General features: G+C 43.0%; 2 protein-coding genes across 2 annotated transcripts; both read right to left on the bottom strand.

Moving 5' to 3' along the window:
* Positions 1-30: 30 nt before the first annotated feature.
* LOC132854411 (tripartite motif-containing protein 16-like) lies at positions 31-3,155 on the bottom strand. The gene is made up of 6 exons (XM_060882789.1): positions 2,512-3,155; positions 2,015-2,110; positions 1,630-1,875; positions 1,339-1,504; positions 1,191-1,250; positions 31-1,066 (listed from the first exon to the last, which is right to left on the bottom strand). Exons 1-6 carry the CDS (start codon positions 3,109-3,111, stop codon positions 540-542), a joined length of 1,695 nt encoding a protein of 564 aa, XP_060738772.1. The 5' UTR covers positions 3,112-3,155; the 3' UTR covers positions 31-539.
* Positions 3,156-15,168: 12,013 nt separating this feature from the next.
* LOC132854407 (tripartite motif-containing protein 16-like) lies at positions 15,169-18,341 on the bottom strand. Its single transcript, XM_060882786.1, has 6 exons — positions 17,718-18,341; positions 17,095-17,190; positions 16,722-16,955; positions 16,416-16,587; positions 16,127-16,186; positions 15,169-16,006 (listed from the first exon to the last, which is right to left on the bottom strand). The coding sequence occupies exons 1-6, from the start codon at positions 18,306-18,308 to the stop codon at positions 15,474-15,476; spliced, it is 1,686 nt and encodes a 561-aa protein (XP_060738769.1). The 5' UTR covers positions 18,309-18,341; the 3' UTR covers positions 15,169-15,473.
* Positions 18,342-19,000: the final 659 nt, after the last annotated feature.

Here is a 19,000-nt window from a genome sequence, read left to right as displayed (position 1 = left end):
ATGTAAATATACCATCGAATAAAGACAAGATTTAAAGAAAGTCCTACAGAAGCTTCTTTATTTGGAGTTCATCAGAATCATATAATTGGTGCAGATGTATGAATGATCTTTGTACATGAGAGTGAATGTGATTGGTTTATTCTGAACACAGACACACCCCTTAAACCTACAAACTTCACTTCTAGATTAAAATAAAAATGATTACCATGTTACAAAGAATGAATATTCTGTGTTTGTGTTACATTTCACAAGTGTTTTGTTTCTCAGGAACGACCTCTTTAATGACACTATAAGGAGTAATCCTGCTGAAATGAAACAGTTTTTCTATAAGATCATTCATGATTCAATTTGTACTTGTTACTGACCATAAAACACCATTCATTCATCTTCTACCGCTTATCCGAACTACCTCGGGTCACGGGGAGCCTGTGCCTATCTCAGGCGTCATCGGGCATCAAGGCAGGATACACCCTGGACGGAGTGCCAACCCATCGCAGGGCACACACACACACTCATTCCCATAAAACACCAGATACATGTTATTGTGGATCACACAACCTCACTTCTGACAGAAGACTAAGTTTAAACCCAGCGTATAGAGGCTGAGTGAATGTGGTGTGGACTCTGTGGAGGAGCTTCATGGTGTCAGAGATGCTGTAGAAGGACAGAGTTCCTGCACTGTGATCCACATACACTCCTATTTTGGAGGACGATGGAACTCTGAGATCAGTCTTAATGTTGTTGTGATAGAAAGAGAGAGAAGAAGTAGAACATCGCAGACGTGAGGACTGTTTGTTGCGTCCAAACACACACTCATCACCATCTCCTTTCCTCCTGATATCTTTATATGAGACTGATATGGACACACCATCACCGCTCCACTCCACCTCCCAGTAACAGCGTCCACACACACTCTCCTTACACAACACCTGCCACCAGGAGTCAAATCTCTCTGGATGATCAGAGTACTGCTGGTCTATTATACTGAATGTCACTGCTCTGTTCTTCTCAGACAGAATGAGTTTACGATGTGACGTGTTGGGATCCAGAGTCAGAGAACAGAAATCTAAAATAAAAGAGAAAAACAAACTGAACAATGTGAACATGTTGGATTTAATTCCCAAAATAGTGTATATTCATATGAAGTGTGTGTGTGTATCTGTGTGTGTGTGTGTGTGTGTGTGTTATACATTTCAGAAACTCTTCTCTGTTCTGTGGCTCTGGTGGTGAAATGATCTGAACTGCTGCAGCTGTGGAGGGAAAATGGAAAATAAGATAATCAGGTTCTGTAAAAGATGGACACAGTTGAAAGTGATAAAGTCAGTTTATTCCTCTTACCATGTGGAGGGATTTTGTTGAATTCCTCCTCACAGAATTCCTCCAGTCTCTTCTTCAGATCTGAGAGAGAATTCTTCACTCCATCAAATGACAGATGTTGAGAGACCCTGATGCTGGACGTGTCAAAATCTGGTCTGTTTAATAGAGGAGACTGAGGTCTAATAAGCTAAAGCCTACAGAGAAGAAATGAAATGAAAGACACACTTGTGATGTCAGACAGGGACATTTATTGCTGCTTTAATGAGAGGTGTTTTAGAGAGTGTGAGGAACATCTGACTCTGTAGATCAGACAGTGTGTGTTACCTGGAGGAAATGGATGTGATCGTGTGTGTGTGAAAGCTTCTCCATCTCAGTGACTCTCCTCTGAAGATCATCAATCTCCTCCTCCAGTTGCTCCAGGAGTGGTTCAGCTCGACTCAGTTCAGCCTTCTCCTGAGCTCTGATCATCTCAGTCACCTCCGAGCGCTTTTTCTCCATGAAGCTGATCAGCTCAGTAAAGATCCTCTCATTGTCCTCCACTGCTGTCTGTGCACTGAGCTGTTAGGAGACACACAACACATGAAGGTCCATTTAAAGCTCATCTCTCATTCTCTCTCTTACTGGGACTCTAAATGACTCCATGTTGTCCATGTTGTGTGTGTTTCTAGGAGCAGCTCTGTCTCTGCTCACTGCTCACCTTTATAGTGTTCACAGTCTGTTTCAGCTCCTGCACCTTCTTCTGCTTCTCCTGGAGTCTCTGCTGGAATTTCATCTGCTCCTCCTTTAACTCACTCTGAGGACACATATGATGTTATAAATGATGTGGAGATAAATATTAATGACAGTTAAAGGGTTAATGTTCACTACTGTCTTGTTCAGATCAGTTTAAGTAGTAAAATGTCTGTTGGCCGAGTGAAGGTTCACTCATCTGATCTGTTTATGACGAACGCTGAGTAAAGATATGTTTACTGAACACATTTATTTTACTTAACTCTTCAATCACAAGTTTAATCTTGTAACTGACCAAATACTAATCTTTGTATAATATTAAACTTTTTGTATTATGTTTCTTATGTTCTGTGAAGCTGCTATGAGACAACGTCCATTGTTAAAAGCTCTATACAAATAAATTTGAAGTGAATTGAACCAAAGCTATTTCTCTAAATGAGAAATATCATTCGGATGAGTTCTCACCTGTTTCTCAGCTCTTCCTGCTGCAACTGATACAGCGTCGTGGCCTTTATGTTTATCCAACATGCACAAAGAGCAAATACATCTCTGATCAGTACGACAGAAGATCTTCAGAACTTCATCGTGTTCAGAGCAGATCTTCTCTTGTAGATTTCCAGAGGCTTCAATTAATGTGTGTTTTTTCAAAGCAGGACTTTCAAGATGAGGTTTGAGATGAGTTTCACAAAATGAAGCCACACACACCAGACAGGACTTGACGGCTTTGTGTTTTCTCCCGGTGCAGAAATCACACTCCACATCTCCAGGTCCAGCGTAACAGTGAGCAGGAGAAGCAGCTTGGACTTCAGTCTTCTTCAGTTTCTCCACCACTTCAGCCAGCATGTTGTTTCTGCGTAGAACAGGCCTTGGTGTGAAAGTGTCTCTGCACTGAGGACAGCTGTAGACGGCCTTCTGATCGTCCTGATCCCAGCAGTCATTAATACACACCTTACAGAAACTGTGACCACAGGAGAGAGACACCGGATCCTTCAGGAGATCCAGACACACTGAACAGATGAACTGATCCACTGAAAGCTGATCTACTGAAATACTCGCCTCAGCCATTTTCCTGAACTCACAGAGAGAGAGAGAGAGAGAGAGTCACTCAGAGCTTTCATTTTCTGTGAAATAAGGAAGCGAGACTGGGTGGCAGAGAAAAAGGCCGTGGAGGGAGAGAGAAAGAGAGAGAGACCGCATGGTTATAAGAGTATCTTTGTGATACTGAAGATCTCTCACTTGCTAAGCTTTAAGCAATATTGTACACTGATGTGCTGTAACATTATAACCACCCACATAATATTATGCATTCTGTCCTCGTGCCTCTAAAACAGTTTTGAGCCATCAAAGTCTAAATTCCACAAGACCTCTTTAGATCATGCAATCAATCAATCAAATTTTATTTATAGAGCACCTTACAACAACCAAAAGGAGCACAATGTGCTTTCCAGTAAAACAGCAATAGACAATAAAATATAAGAACACAATGAACATAAAATAGCAGTTGAATCAGGCGCGACGTGTTAAAAGCTTGTGTGAATAAATGAGTTTTCAACTGCGATTTCAAAGCACTCAGCACAGTGATGCAACGTAAGTGTGCTGGAAGTGCGTTCCACAGCATTGGTCCCAGGACGGCAAATGACCGGCCTCCAAACCTTTTATATTTATACTTCGGAGTGACCAGAGAGGTATGTCCAGAGGAGCGGAGAGATCTGGCTGGTTGGTAGACCTTTTTTAATTCGGCGAGGTAGGCTGGGGCCAGATCATTGATGGCCTTGAACACAAACATCAGGACCTTATACTCCACCCTAAACCGCACCGGAAGCCAGTGAAGCGAGCAGAGGACAGGGTGATGTGTGAGTGTTTGGAGGTGTTAGAGAGAAGACGAGCTGCTGCATTTTGTACCATTTGAAGCCGATTGAGAAGTGATTGATTAAGTCCAGTGTAGAGAGCATTACAGTAGTCAATCCTCGAGCTGATGAAGGCATGTATAGCTTTTTCAAGGTCAGCTTGGGACAAGAATGATTTGACCTTGCTGAGTAGTCTTAGCTGGTAAAAGCTCGCCTTCACTACTGCACTGATCTGCTTATCGAAGTGCATACTTTTGTCAAAAATAACACCCAGGTTACGCACGGTAGGAGCAAACTGAGGTGTTAGAGGACCAAAACTAAAAGAATTGCTGGGTGAATCTGGGCTAAACAGGATGTACTCAGTCTTTTCTTCATTCAGATGAAGGAAGTTCATCCCTAAAACTGTCCCTAAATGAAAAGACGTCTAAAATACAGTCAATAATTAATTTTCATACAGAAAGTCAGGAGAGTTGATTAACTGTTGATTAAAGCTGCCGGATTTATCAGGTATTAACACAAAGTCTCTCGCTTGTGGCTGAGGATTGTTAAAACTCTGTGTTTCACAGTTTTGTGACCGTGGGTCTGTTTCCTGTGCAGTGAGCATGATCTTGATGGAGGTGACGTACGTGGTGGGAGGACTGGTGTTTGCCTGGATTGTGGAGGAGCGGGTGTGGGACTACGCCATCACTGTCTCACTGCTACACGTAGGCCTCACGGTCACTGGTATGGAGTGTCAACTGAAACACACACAAACCAAAATAATAAAAATAAGTGTTGATGTCAGTCATTATCTGTATCATTTACAACACAACGCTGATGAGTTCTGGATTCTGATTGGTCCAAAGCTGTTGATTAGTTCACTAGTGCAGGGATTGTTCACATTTTTATCTTTATAAAACATATCTTATCATTATATCTTATTACACTGTAACTCTAAATAGATAAAAACTAAGCTATTGGTCAGGTGCAGTCTGGTCTGTAGGCAGTGATGCATGATGGGAAATGGGGTTCAAGGTATGTGTAGATCTGAAATATTTTCTTCTAATACCATATCCTTGAGTTTTATTCTGTAAATATCATCCAGGTCTCCATGTAACAGTAACTTACTGACTCACATTGGAGATGGTGGTGGAGACTCAGTGCTCTGACTCCTCTCACACATATGGATGTAAATCGGTGGAGTTTTGTGTCCCGTTGTGTTTCAGTCATGGCCAATTTCCCCTCCACAGAACACTGGTGGAGCTCTCAGGGTGAGTCCTGACTCTGTTACTGACCCCTGTTCCTGTTCCAGTGGAGTAAACATCTGAATCATTCATCCATCATGTTCACATGTAACGGATTTGCCAGGTTCTCCCCTCACACAGCAAACCAGATCCTTATCACCTGAGTTTTAATCACCGTCACCTGGCACCCATCATTACCTCACCACATAAAAGATGGAAAACAGAAGACCGGACCTACAAAATATTATGTCTTCCCAGGACTCGGACACCTACCGAGGACTGGTTGACATGCTGAGACAGGAGTTGCTACAAACGCTGGGGCTACGAACACCAGGACAACTGCCGCACACCCAGGTCACAGCAACGAACAGTGCTACCGTCGTCACAGTTCCCATGGCCAATCCAGCACCTTACTCTGGAATTGCGGAAGAATGTAAGGGATTTCTTCTCCAATGCTCACTAATCTTTGAAATGCAATCGTTTCCCCACAGATCGCAGCAAGATTTCATTCATCATATCATTATATGGGCCGAATATATACCTTATATAATGTCGCTGTCGGGCGGAAACCTCGTATGTCCAAATTTGGTCAATTTCATATTTTTTCACATAAAAAATGTCTGTTATTTTTACAAGTTATTAACCTATCTAAAGTCTTGAAAATAGCTTGAGCGCAAATCTCATAACTCCGTTGGACACTTCAACTGTCCACCTCTTCCTCACTTTGCGGGAGAGATTCGCGGCATATTTCTCCTTAATAAGAGTCACAACGAATCAACACGTCTTCTGATTTAAATGTCTTCAAAACACTGGGCTCAAAGAAAAAAAAATCTTGACCCCCGCTAGTTCTGGTGCTCGTCTGAGGACAGGAATTTAGCGCAAGACAATCCACTGCAATGCGGACTAAACCCTGTGCACTGCAGATAAGGTACGGCGTTTTTTTAATTTCCTGAAAAATAACAGTTTTGGAGATATGAGGATTCTGCCCGACAGCGACGATATATTATATGGGCCGAATCAATCTGGCATCAAGACGGATCCTTTTTGTACTCCATTAAGGAATCCATCGCCTATTTCCAAGAGTTATTTGGTATTCCTGCTGGAGATACAACTGTTCGTGATAAACTTTATTATATTAAATAGGGGAAATCTTCAGTGGCCGACTACACACTGCATTTCCGCACGCTAGCGGCCGCTAGCGGTTGGGATGAGCGAGCACTGATGACAACCTACCATAATGGCTTAAAACTTGAACTTCGTCTGCAGTTATCAGCCTTCGATGACACCATGGGGTTGGAGAATTTCATTCAGTGAGCCATTCAAACGAAAATCGTATGTTATCGTGCAACTCAAATACTCCCACACAGCCTTGCCTGCCAGAACTGCCCTCTCCAGGACCTGAACCCATGCAGCTTGATTCAACCAGGATCTCACTATCAGAACGTCATCAGGGCCGGTGTCTGTACTGCGTGAGCAAGGGGCATGCAATTGGAGAATGTCCCATCCGTCCTCCAAGAGCATTGGTGAGTATGGTTCAACCTGAACCACACATTTACACTCCACTCTCCACCAAAGTTCAGTTACCTCGTCCAAACCTATCTGTTACAGTGTCAGCTTTGCTTGACTCTGGGTCAGCCGGGTACTTCATCTCTGCCCAGCTCTGCACCCGGCTCAACATCATGAAGGAATGTATACCCCAGAGACTAAGAGTCCAAACTGTAACTGGCAAAAATAACGAATAACCGGTCCTCAGTCCAACATTGTACCAGTGAGCTCACGCTGACCGTGGGATGTCTTCACCAGGAGAACATCGAGCCGGGTGAACCAGTGCCTAGAGGAAAGATCTATTCCCTAACTATCCCCGAGCAAGAGGCCATGAACAAGTACATCAAAGAAGCACTGGACCAAGGATATATACAACCGTAAACTTCCCCTGCTTCATCTCCCTTTTTCTTCGTCACAAAAAAGGATGGTGGGTTGCGACCTTTCATCGACTACAGATTGCTGAACCAAATCACCAAGAAATACCGCTATCCTCTTCCCCTCGTCCCATTGGCACTCAAACAGCTCCAAGGTGCAAAAATCTTCACCAAGCTCAATCTTCGCAGTGCATACAATCTGATACGTATCCGAAAGGGAGGCGAATGGTAGACAGCTTTTGTGACCCTACCGGCCACTGGGAATATTTGGTAATGCCGTATGGCTTAGTTAACGCTCCATCCGTCTTTCAGGAATTCATGCATGCCATCTTCCAAGACCTGCTGAATTGGTACGTGTTGATATACATTGAAGATATTCTTATCTTTTCCAGTAACCCTGCTGAACACCTACACCATGTGAAGGTAGTTCTGAAACGGCTACGTCAATACTCCTTGTTCCTAAAAGCTGAAAAATGTGAGTTTCATCAAACCAAGATCCAATTCCTGGGATATAATGTCTCGGATAGGGGTGTCAGCAGGGCCAAGGGGAAAGTTGAAGCTATTAAGAAATGGCCGACTCCATCGACAGTAAAGGATCTTCAGAAATTCCTGGGGTTCTCAAACTTCTACCGTCGTTTCATCCAGAACTTCAGCAGCATCGTATCTCCTCTCAGAAATGGACTGCAGAAATGGATAAGGCATTTAATTGTCTAAAACAAGCCTTTTGTGAAGCACCAGTTCTAGTCCATCCAGACCCTGAAAAACCTGAGTGGCTCCCACTCAGCTTGATGAAGCATCTACCTCCACAGTGGAGGTAGATGCTTCATCAAGCTGAGTGGGAGCCATCCTTTCTCTGCAGCAGGGGAACCTACTTCTCATACAAGTTTAATCCGGTGGAAAAGAACTACAACATCGGCAATTATGAACTTCTTGCCATTAAGTTGGCGTTGGATAAATGGAGACATCCCTTCACCGTGCTGATGGATCATAAAAATCTCCAGTACCTACGAGAATCTAAATGGATGACAGGCCAGGTGGGCTCTATTCTTTACACATTTCGATTTCGTCATTGCTTACCGTCCAGGAAGTAAAAATTGCAAAGATGACGCTCTTTCTAGAATGTTTTCTGCTAAAGATGACCACACGCCTCCTGAAGCCATCCTTCCGGACATTAAGGAGAAATGGAGTGAGGAGGACACGATCCCTGAAACACCAAATGTTCTGCTGGGCTGCCCAGAAGGTCACAAGTATGTACCATTATCTCACCGTATTCCCTTAATCACTAAGGCACATACCTCTCCAGGCACTGGTCACCCCGGCATACAGCAAACTCTCACTGCTTAAACATCGCTTCTGGTGGCCCAACATGGCTCAGGACATCAAAAGGTTCGTGAGGAGGTGTAAGGATTGTGCGATGGCAAAAACACCATGACATCTTCCCAGTGGAAAACTTCATCCACTTCCAACCTATCCCTCATCGTCCTTGGTCGCATATGGGAGTAGATTTTGCTACAGACCTCCCAGTCTCACAAGGTAACACCTGCATTTTTCTGGTAGTTGACCGTTTCTCCAAAATGCTAAGACTCATACCCCTTAAGGGTCTGCCCACAACCATGGAAAGTGCAGAACTGTTATTTCAGCATGTGTTCCGATATTTCGGCATACCCGAAGATATTGTGTCTGACAGAGGTCCTCAGTTTGTTTCCAGGGTATGGAGATCCTTCTTCAAACTCCCAGATGTGACCATCAGTCTCTCTTCCGGATATCACCCGCAGTCCAATGGCCAAACCAAGATCCAAGAGGTTGGCCGTTTCCACCGAACCTTCTGCCATAATCACCAGAACTCTTGTAGCCAGTTCCTCCAGTGGGCCGAGTATGCACAGAAACCCCTACGTCAGCAAGCAACTGGCTTAACCCCTTTCCAGTGCGTGCTCGGCTACCAACCTCCCATGTTCCCCTGGACGGAAGAGCCATCAGAAGTCCCTTCTGTCCAACACTGTTTCCAAGAGAGCAAGAGGGTATGGGACTCCATCACCTGCAGAGGGCTGTCAGGTGCCAGCAACAGCAGGTGGATGTTCGTCATGCCCCGACACCCAACATCAACGTCGGGGACAGAGTCTGGGTGTTCACGAAGAATATACACCTACCCTGCAAAAAGCTGAGTCCCTGGTTCATTGGTCCATTCATTGTCCTGAAGGAGGTCAATCCAGTAACCTATGAGCTCCAACTCCCCTCACACTACCGGATCCACCCAGTTTTCCACATCTCATCTCTCAAATTATATCACTCACCTGTCCCTCCTTCTTCCCTCCTGTCACGTTCATGGGTCCCCAAGGACGAAATCTTGGACCCCCAACTCCTCCATGATTTCCACACTGCCCACCCAGGTTCTCCCCTCACTCAGCAAACCAGATCCTCATCACCTGAGTTCTAATCACCGTCACCTGGCACCCCTCATTACCTCACCACATAAAAGAAGCTCTCTAAAACACACACATTGTCCGGTCTTGAAACGCTAGCTACTACTACATGCTGTGTCTACTAACCTGACTCTCTCTTTTCCTATCAGTAGTTTCCCAAGTTTGTTGTCCACCAAAGGAGTTAGACATCGTGGGTTTTCAACCTGTGATCCGGCGTATGTGTGTTGGAGCTTCACCTGGACTTATTCACCCTCACTCACTTCATTCACTACTTCTTGTCAATAAACTGTTTTACGTTATATCTGCCTCCGTCGTCTTCTGTCCCTGACAGAACACTGATTTTAGAGTCTAATCTGTTCTCCAACTGGTTCATTTCCAGGTACAGGATTAGTGATGATGATCTTCGGTGGTCAGATTCTGGCATATCATCTGTATTGGAAGAATTTTGTTCATCCTGCAGACCTCCAAATCTTCTGAGTGAAATCTTTTAACAGTTTGAACTGTGTGTTGTTTCCTCTCTCTCTCTCTCTCTCTGTCTCATCATATTTGTGTCAGGAGTTTATAAATGTAAATATACCATCAAATGAAGACAAGATTTAAAGAAAGTCCTACATAAGCTTCTTTATTTAGAGTTCATCAGAATCATATCATTGGTGCAGATGTATGAATGATCTTTGTACATGAGAGTGAGTGTGATTGGTTTATTCTGAACACAGACACACCCCTTAAACCTACAAACGTCACTTCTGGATTAAAATAAAAATGATTACCATGTTACAAAGAATGAATATTCTGTGTTTGTGTTACATTTCACAAGTGTTTTGTTTCTCAGGAACGACCTCTTTAATGACACTATAAGGAGTAATCCTGCTGAAATGAAACAGTTTTTCTATAAGATCATTCATGATTCAACTTGTTATTGACCATAAAACACCAGACACATGTTATTGTGGATCACACAACCTCACTTCTGACAGAAGACTAAGTTTAAACCCAGCGTATAGAGGCTGAGTGAATGTGGTGTGGACTCTGTGGAGGAGCTTCATGGTGTCAGAGATGCTGTAGAAGGACAGAGTTCCTGCACTGTGATCCACATACACTCCTATTATGGGGAAAGGAGGAACTCTGAGATCAGTTTTAATGTTGTTGTGATAGAAGGAGAGAGATGTAGAAGAACATTCCAGACTCCAGGACTGTTTGTTGCCTCCAAACACACACTCAATACCACCTCCTTTCCTCCAGATGTCTTTATATGAGACTGATATGTCCACATCAACACCGCTCCACTCCACCTCCCAGTAACATCGTCCACACACACTCTCCTTACACAACACCTGCAACAAGGAGTTAAATCTTTCTGGATGATCAGAATACTGCTGTTTTGTCTTGCTGTAGGTCACTGCTCTGTTCTTCTCAGACAGAATGAGGTAACGATGTGTCGTGTTGGGATCTAGAGTCAGAGAACAGAAATCTAAAATAAAAAAGAAAAACAAACTGAACAACGTGAACATGTTGGGTTTAATTCACAGAATACTGAATATTCATATGAAGTGTGTGTGTGTTTGTCTGTGTGTGTGTGTGTGTGTGTGTGTTTGTGTCTGTGTGTGTGTTATACATTTCAGAAACTCTTCTCTGTTCTGTGGCTCTGGTGGTGAAATGATCTGAACTGCTGCAGCTGTGGAGAGAAAAATAGAAATGAAGATCATCAGGTTGTGTAAAATATGGAAAAGATGGAGTTTATTTCCTCACATGGGTTCTCTTACCACTGCTATGCTAATGATACACAACCTATCTTCTCTTGTCCACCCTCAGATACCAGAGCGTCTGATCAGATCTCAGCATGTCTGGCAGAAATATCAGGTACTGCTAAGGCTGCTCAGGTACTTAGTCAGTCACTTGTCATTTCAACACTGGACTACTGATACACACTGCTGGTCTATCTATGAACGCAATTTGTCCTCTGCAAATGATCCAAAATGCAACTGCATGGCTTGTTTTCAACCTCCCTCAGTTCTCTCATACCACCCCACCACTGGCTTCTGGTAGCTGCATGCATCAGATTCAAAACCCTGATGTTTGTCTACAAACACCAGGCTTTGTCTACAAAGCCAAAAATGGACCAACTCCCTCTTACCTCAAAGCCACTCTTTTCTGTTCTGGCACCAAGGTGGTGGAATGAACTTCCCCTAGGGGTCCGGACAGCTGAGTCACTGGTTATTTTCAAATGACAGTGGAAGACCTACTTCATGAAACACTTCAACTAGCACTTCCTCCCTAAATGTTGTATGTATGTATGTATAAAAAAATATAATAAAATCTTTGAACAGTGTGTTAGACTCATGGTATCTTAGGTATGTAACCTAGTGAACCTGAGTTAATGTATTCTAACCCTAACCCTAACACTTTTGTACGTCGCATTGGATAAGGGCGTCTGCCAAATGATGTAAATGTAAATGTAATGCATTTAAAGCTCAACCTGCGAGTGTCATGGGGGAAAAAACACATCTGAAGATTGGAGACCAGGAATCAGGAACCAGACTGAAGCCAGGCAAAGCTCTGAGGACTCAATATAAAAATATATCATATAAAATATAATAGAACATTATCTAACAGAACACACTGTGCCATCACTAGGGAATAAACACACAGCTGAAGAATTGAGGAAACTCCAAAACAGGTGAACACAATCAAGACAGGAAATGAAGCAAACACTAGAGAAGACATTTTAAAATAAATGAGCGACAGTGCCCTCTCGTGGTGTGAGGAGGAAATGTCCGTGATGTCTGTTACAGCGAGAGCTGATATAGGATCAGATCCTGGTGATTAATTCTGACAAATTCAAATTGTCCCTAAATGAGAAGATGTCTGAAATACAGTCAAGACTTTTTTTTTTTACATATTAAAAATTTAGTATGTAATTTACATACTAAAAGTCAGAAGAGTTGATTAACTGTTGATTAAAGCTGCAGGATTTATCAGGTATAAACACAAAGTCTCTCGCTTGTGGCTGAGGATTGTTAAAACTCTGTGTTTCACAGTTTTGTGACTGTGGGTCTGTTTCCTGTGCAGTGAGCGTGATCTCAACGGAGGTGACATACGTGGTGGGAGGACTGGTGTTCGCCTGGATTGTGGAGGAGCGGGTGTGGGACTACGCCATCACTGTCTCACTGTTACATGTAGGCCTCACGGTCACTGGTATGGAGTGTCAAATGAAACACACACAAACCAAAATAATAAAAATAAGTGTTGATGTCAGGCATTATCTGTATCATTTACAACACAATGCTGATGAGTTCTGGATTCTGATTGGTCCAAAGCTGTTGATTAGTTCACTAGTGCAGGGATTGTTCACATTTTTATCTTTATAAAACATACTGTATCTTATTATTATATCTTATTACACTGTAACTCTAAATAGATAAAAACTAAGCTATTGGTCAGGTGCGGTCTGGGCTGTAGGCAGTGATGCATGACGGGAAATGGGGTTCAAGGTTTATGTAGATCTGAAGTGATGAGTATTTTCTCCTAATACCATATCCTTGAGTTTTATTCTGTAAATATCATCCAGGTCTCCATGTAACAGTAACTTACTGACTCACATTGGAGATGGTGGTGGAGACTCAGTGCTCTGACTCCTCTCACAAGTATGGATGTACATCTGTGGAGTTTTGTGTCCCGTTGTGTTTCAGTCATGGCCGATTTCCCCTCCACAGAACACTGGTGGATCTCTCAGGGTGAGTCCTGACTCTGTTACTGACCCCTGTTCCTGTTCCAGTGGAGTAAACATTTGAATCATTCATCCATCATGTTCACACTGATTTTAGCATCTAATCTGTTCTCTAACTGGTTTATTTCCAGGTTCAGGATCTTCGGTGGTCAGATTCTGGCGTATCATCTGTATTGGAAGAATTTTGTGCATCCTGCAGACCTCCAAAACGTCTGAGTGAAATCTCTTAACAGTTTGAACTGTGTGTTGTTTCCTCTCTCTCTCTCTCTCTCTCTCTCTCTCTCTATTTCTCTCTCTTTCTGTGTCTCTCTTTCTCTCTCTCATCATATTTGCGTCAGGAGTTTAGAAATTGTAAATATACCATTGAATGAAGACAAGATTTAAAGAAAGTCCTACAGAAGCTTCTTTATTTGGAGTTCATCAGAATCATACAGTATCATTGGTGCAGATGTATGAATGATCTTTGTACATAAGAGTGAATGTGCTAAACACCTTTTACGCTTGCTTTGAGGATGCAGCTAACCATGCTAGTGGTGCTAGCAGCACAAACAGCATGCACGCTGAGAGAGCTGGAGATGTAAACACGTTCACCATCTCAGAGCATGACGTGAGGAGGGCATTCAGGAGAGTAAATACCAAAGCCTGCGCTGACCAGTTAGCACCGGTGTTCACTGAGATATTCAACCTCTCACTGGAACAGTCTGTTGTCCCCTCATGCTTCAAGCAGTCCAACATTGTTCCTGTCCCGAAGAAACCCCAGCCCACCTGCCTCAACAACTACCACCCTGTAGCTCTGACCTCAGTAGTGATGAAGTGCTTCAAGAGACTTGTCAGAGACTTCATCACTGCTTCACTACCAGACACACTGGATCCACTACAGTTTGCATACCACCAGAACTGCACTACTGAGGAAGCCATTGCTCATCTTCTCCACACCACGATGATCCACCTGGACTACAGAAAAGGGAATTATGCAAAAATGCTGTTTGTGGACTACAGTTCAGCGTTCAACACCATTATTCCCTCCATGCTCACCTCTAAGTTGGAGGTCCTGGGACTCCGCTGCCGCTGTGTCAGTGGATCTCCAACTTCCTGACAGACAGACCACAAGCTGTACGGGTGGGCAAGCACACATCATCCACCCTCACTCTCAGCACTGGAGCCCCCCAGGGTTGTGTTCTGAGCCCCCTCCTGTACCCACTGTACACGTATGACTGTATGGTCACTTTCAACTCCACCACCATCATCAAGTTTGCTGACAACACTGTTGTGGTGGGCCTGATCTCCAACAAAAATGAGACGGCCTACCTACAGGAGACTAAAAACCTTGAGAGATGGTGCCAGGAGAACAATCTTCTCCTGAACGTCAGCAAGACTAAGGAGTTAATAGTGGACTTCAGCACAAAGCAGGAGCGGTCATACCAACCGCTAAACATCAACGGGACCCCAGTAGAGAGAGTGAACAGTTTCCGGTACCTAGGTGTTCACATCACACAGGACCTGTCTTGAGGAGAAACTTCTTCCCGCAGGCCATCCGGATCTTAAACCAGGACACACCCAGGATCTAACACTGGACCTCTCACTCCATCCCCACTGTTCTATGCACCCCACTTTTTTGTACTGACACTTTAATTCTGGACTGCCACTGTCACTTTAACGCTGGACTTGCACAGCATAGTGCCACTTTATACACTTTATGCACTCATACACTATTTACACACCATACTTCACCTGGACATTCTAAAGTCACTTTAACTCTGGACTTGTACACCACAGTGCCACTTTATACACTATTTGCACACCATACTGCACCTGGACACTTTAAGGACAATCTTTAAAAACCATACACATTTATGTATATGTATATTTATGTATATGTATATATATTATTTCTTCATATTCTCCATATATTTCATATTTGTATATAGTTTTTTATGTAGTTTTCTTATATAGTTTATGTATATATTCTTTATTCTTATACCGGACAGTTGCAAAAAGAATTTCACTGGACATCATACCCTGTATGTATGTGTATGTGACAAATAAAATTTGATTTGATTTGATTTAACCCCTTAAACCTACAAACCTCACTTCTAGATTAAAATAAAAATGATTACCATGTTACAAAGAATGAATATTCTGTGTTTGTGTTACATTTCACAAGTGTTTTGTTTCTCATGAACGACCTCTTTAATGACACTATAAGGAGTAATCCTGCTGAAATTAAACACTTTTTCTATAAGATCATTCATGATTCAACTTGTTACTGACCATAAAACACCAGATACATGTTATTGTGGATTACACAACCTCACTTTTGACAGAAGACTAAGTGTAAACCCAGCGTATAGAGGCTGAGTGAATGTGGTGTGGACTCTGTGGAGGAGCTTCATGGTGTCAGAGACGCTATAGAAGGACAGAGTTCCTGCACTGTGGTCCACATACACTCCTATTTTGGGGAAAGGAGGAACTCTGAGATCAGCTATAATGTTGTTGTGATAAAAGAGAGAAGAAGAAGAAGGTGAACATCGCAGACTCCAGGACTGTTTGTTGCATCCAAACCGACACTCATCACCCCGTCCTTTCCTCCTAATGTCTTTATATGAGACTGATATGGACACAATACCATCACCGCTCCACTCCACCTCCCAGTAACAGCGTCCACACACACTCTCCTTACACAACACCTGCCACCAGGTGTCAAATCTCTCTGGATGATCAGAGTACTGCTGCTGTCTCATACTGACTGTCACTGCTCTGTTCTTCTCAGACAGAATGAGGTTATAATTTGTCGTGTTGGGATCCAGAGTCAGAGAACAGAAATCTAAAATAAAAGAGAAAAACAAACTGAACAATGTGAACATGTTGGGTTTAATTCACAGAATACTGTATATTCATATGAAGTGTGTTTGTGTGTGTGTGTGTGTGTGTGTGTGTGTTATACATTTCAGAAACTCTTCTCTGTTCTGTGGCTCTGGTGGTGAAATGATCTGAACTGCTGCAACTGTGGCGGGGAAAATAGAAATGAAGATAATCAGGTTGTGTAAAAGATGGAAACTGTTGAAAGTGATAAAGTCAGTTAATTCCATTTGAAATCAGTATTTTACTTCAAAGTGTAAGGTGAGCAAACTGGAGCAGAAAAGTAAGCAGGAGCATCGCTAACAAATAACACTTTACAGAGCAAGTAAAGACGTCCATCATTGTGTTTCTCCAGCAGGAGCAGCTCCTCTTACCATGTGGAGGGATTTTGTTGAATTCCTCCTCACAGAATTCCTCCAGTCTCTTCTTCAGATCTGAGAGAGAATTCCTCACTCCATCAAATGACAGATGTTGAGGGACCCTGATGCTGGACGTGTCAAAATCTGGTCGTTTAAATAGAGGAGACTGAGGTCCAGAAGCTAAAGCCTACGGAGAAGAAATGAAATAAAAGACACACTTGTGATGTCAGACAGGGACATTTATTTCTGCTTTAATGAGAGGTGTTTTAGAGAGTGTGAGGAAGGAACATCTGACTCTGTAGATCGGACAGTGTGTGTTACCTGGAGGAAATGGATGTGATCGTGTGTGTGTGAAAGCTTCTCCAGCTCAGTGACTCTCCTCTGAAGATCATCAATCTCCTGCTCCAGTTGCTCCAGGAGTCGTTCAGTTCGACTCAGTTCAGCCTTTTCCTGAGCTCTGATCATCTCCCTCACCTCCGAGCGCTTTTTCTCCATGGAGCTGATCAGCTTAGTAAAGATTCTCTCATTGTCCTCCACTGCTGTCTGTGTACTGAGCTGTTAGGAGACACACAACACATGAAGGTCCATTTAAAGCTCATCTCTCATTCTCTCTCTTACTGGGACTCTACATGACTCCATGTTGTCCATGTTGTGTGTGTTTCTAGGAGCAGCTCTGTCTCTGCTCACTGCTCACCTTTATAGTGTTCACAGCCTGTTTCAGCTCCTGCACCTTCTTCTGCTTCTCCTGGAGTCTCTGCTGGAATTTCATCTGCTCCTCCTTTAACTCACCCTGAGGACACATCAGTTACTTTGAACTGTTGTTGAAGTTCATTCATTTACTTTATTAGTTCTTACAGCAGAAAGTCTAATCACACGGCAGCACAGTGTTGAGGAATTCTGTTTGGTTACTACATTTTGTTGCAGGCTAGAAATAACCTCCATGATGTTTATGGTGAAAGACAAAAAGAGTAAATTCTGATGATCCTGGAGCCCAAACTGATTACTAAAGCTACTGCTTTCAGTTTAATACAAATCCATTTGTTCTGTAGATTTCATCTGTGCGTCTGTGTGTATTCACCTGCCTCAGCCTATCACTGGAATGTTCACTAACTGCTCTGACTGGATTGTGATCATCACTGAGTAGAAACGTAATTCTCTGTTAATCAGAATACATTCAGTTTAATAAACTTTTACAGAATCATTCTGATTAATACATTAAAAGTAATCTTTTATTTAAAATCATATAACTAACTAAAGGACCTGTTTGTAGACAGGAAACTATTATCAAGATGATTTAACTGTGGAAAACTTTCTCACCTGTTTCTCAGCTCTTCCTGCTGCAACTGATACAGCGTTGTGGCCTTTATGTTTATCCAACAGGCACAAAGAGCAAATACATCTCTGATCAGTACGACAGAAGATCTTCAGAACTTCATTGTGTTCAGAGCAGATCTTCTCTTGTAGATTTCCAGAGGCTTCAATTAATGTGTGTTTTTTCAAAGCAGTACGTTCAAGATGAGGTTTGAGATGAGTTTCACAAAATGAAGCCACACACACCAGACAAGACTTGATGGCTTTGTATTTTCTCCCGGTGCAGAAATCACACTCCACATCTCCAGGTCCAGCGTAACAGTGAGCAGGAGAAGCAGCTTGGACTTCAGACTTCTTCAGTTTCTCCACCACTTCAGCCAGCATGTTGTTCCTGCGTAGAACAGGCCTTGGAGTGAAAGTGTCTCTGCACTGAGGACAGCTGTAGACGTCCTTCTGATCCTCCTGATCCCAGCAGTCATTAATACACACCTTACAGAAACTGTGACCACAGGGGATAGTTACCGGATCATTCAGGAGATCCAGACACACTGGACAGCTGAACTGATCCTGATCTACTGAAATACTCGCCTCAGCCATTTTCCTGAACTCACAGAGAGAGTGTGAGAAAGAAAGAGTCTCACAGAGCTTTCATTTTCTGTTTAATAAGGGAGAGAGACTTCCTGGTCCTGGGTGGCAGAGAAAAGGGGTTGAGAGAGAGAGAGAGAGAGAGAGAGAGAGAGAGATATTGACCACATGGTTGCATAAGTATCTTTGTGATACTTGTGATATCTTTGTGATCTCTCACTTGCTAAGCTTTGAGCAATAGTGTACACTGATGAGCTGTAACATTATAACCACCCACATAATATTATGCATTCTGTCCTCGTGCCTCTAAAACAGCTTTGAGCCATCAAGGTCTAAACTCCACAAGACCTCTTAAAGAGTGCTGTGGTATTAAAGTTCATGTAAGTTGAGAGGTGGAGTCTCCATGGATCAGTGATCTTGGTCTGTAGCAGTGTTTAGGTAGGTTGTACAAATCAAAATATCCTCCACATGAAACGCAGGATCCAAGGTTTCCCAGTAGAACATTACCCAGATCATAACCCTGCCTCTGCCCACATATCTTTCCAAAGTTCAAAGTAGAAGGTAACTGCATCAGTGAGCTTTGAGCTCCATGACCCTGTCACTGGTTCTCTGGATGTTCTTATAATCCCCTCCTGCTGTGTAACCTCCAAACTGTAATGACAGGTCGTGAGACGGAGGATCCATGTGCACGCTTTTTAGCTCGA

The sequence above is a fragment of the Tachysurus vachellii genome, chromosome 12, assembly GCF_030014155.1.
Source record: "Tachysurus vachellii isolate PV-2020 chromosome 12, HZAU_Pvac_v1, whole genome shotgun sequence".
Lineage (NCBI taxonomy): Eukaryota > Metazoa > Chordata > Actinopteri > Siluriformes > Bagridae > Tachysurus > Tachysurus vachellii.
This window is presented reverse-complemented; position numbering and strand designations above follow the sequence as displayed.

Bases quoted from the DNA above. Each gene is read 5' to 3' on its own strand.
- LOC132854407 (XM_060882786.1), bottom strand. From the start codon at position 18,308: ATGGCTGAGGCGAGTATTTCAGTAGATCAGGATCAGTTCAGCTGTCCA. The intron at 17,191-17,717 runs GTGAGAAAGTTT...ATGTGTCCTCAG, and splicing joins CAGGAAGAGCTGAGAAACAG to GGTGAGTTAAAGGAGGAGCA. The intron at 16,187-16,415 runs GTAAGAGGAGCT...TCCCCGCCACAG, and splicing joins CAACAAAATCCCTCCACATG to TTGCAGCAGTTCAGATCATT.
- LOC132854411 (XM_060882789.1), bottom strand. From the start codon at position 3,111: ATGGCTGAGGCGAGTATTTCAGTAGATCAGCTTTCAGTGGATCAGTTC. The intron at 1,876-2,014 runs GTGAGCAGTGAG...GTCTCCTAACAG, and splicing joins AGACTGTGAACACTATAAAG to CTCAGTGCACAGACAGCAGT. The intron at 1,067-1,190 runs GTATAACACACA...CTTTTATTTTAG, and splicing joins CAGAGAAGAGTTTCTGAAAT to ATTTCTGTTCTCTGACTCTG.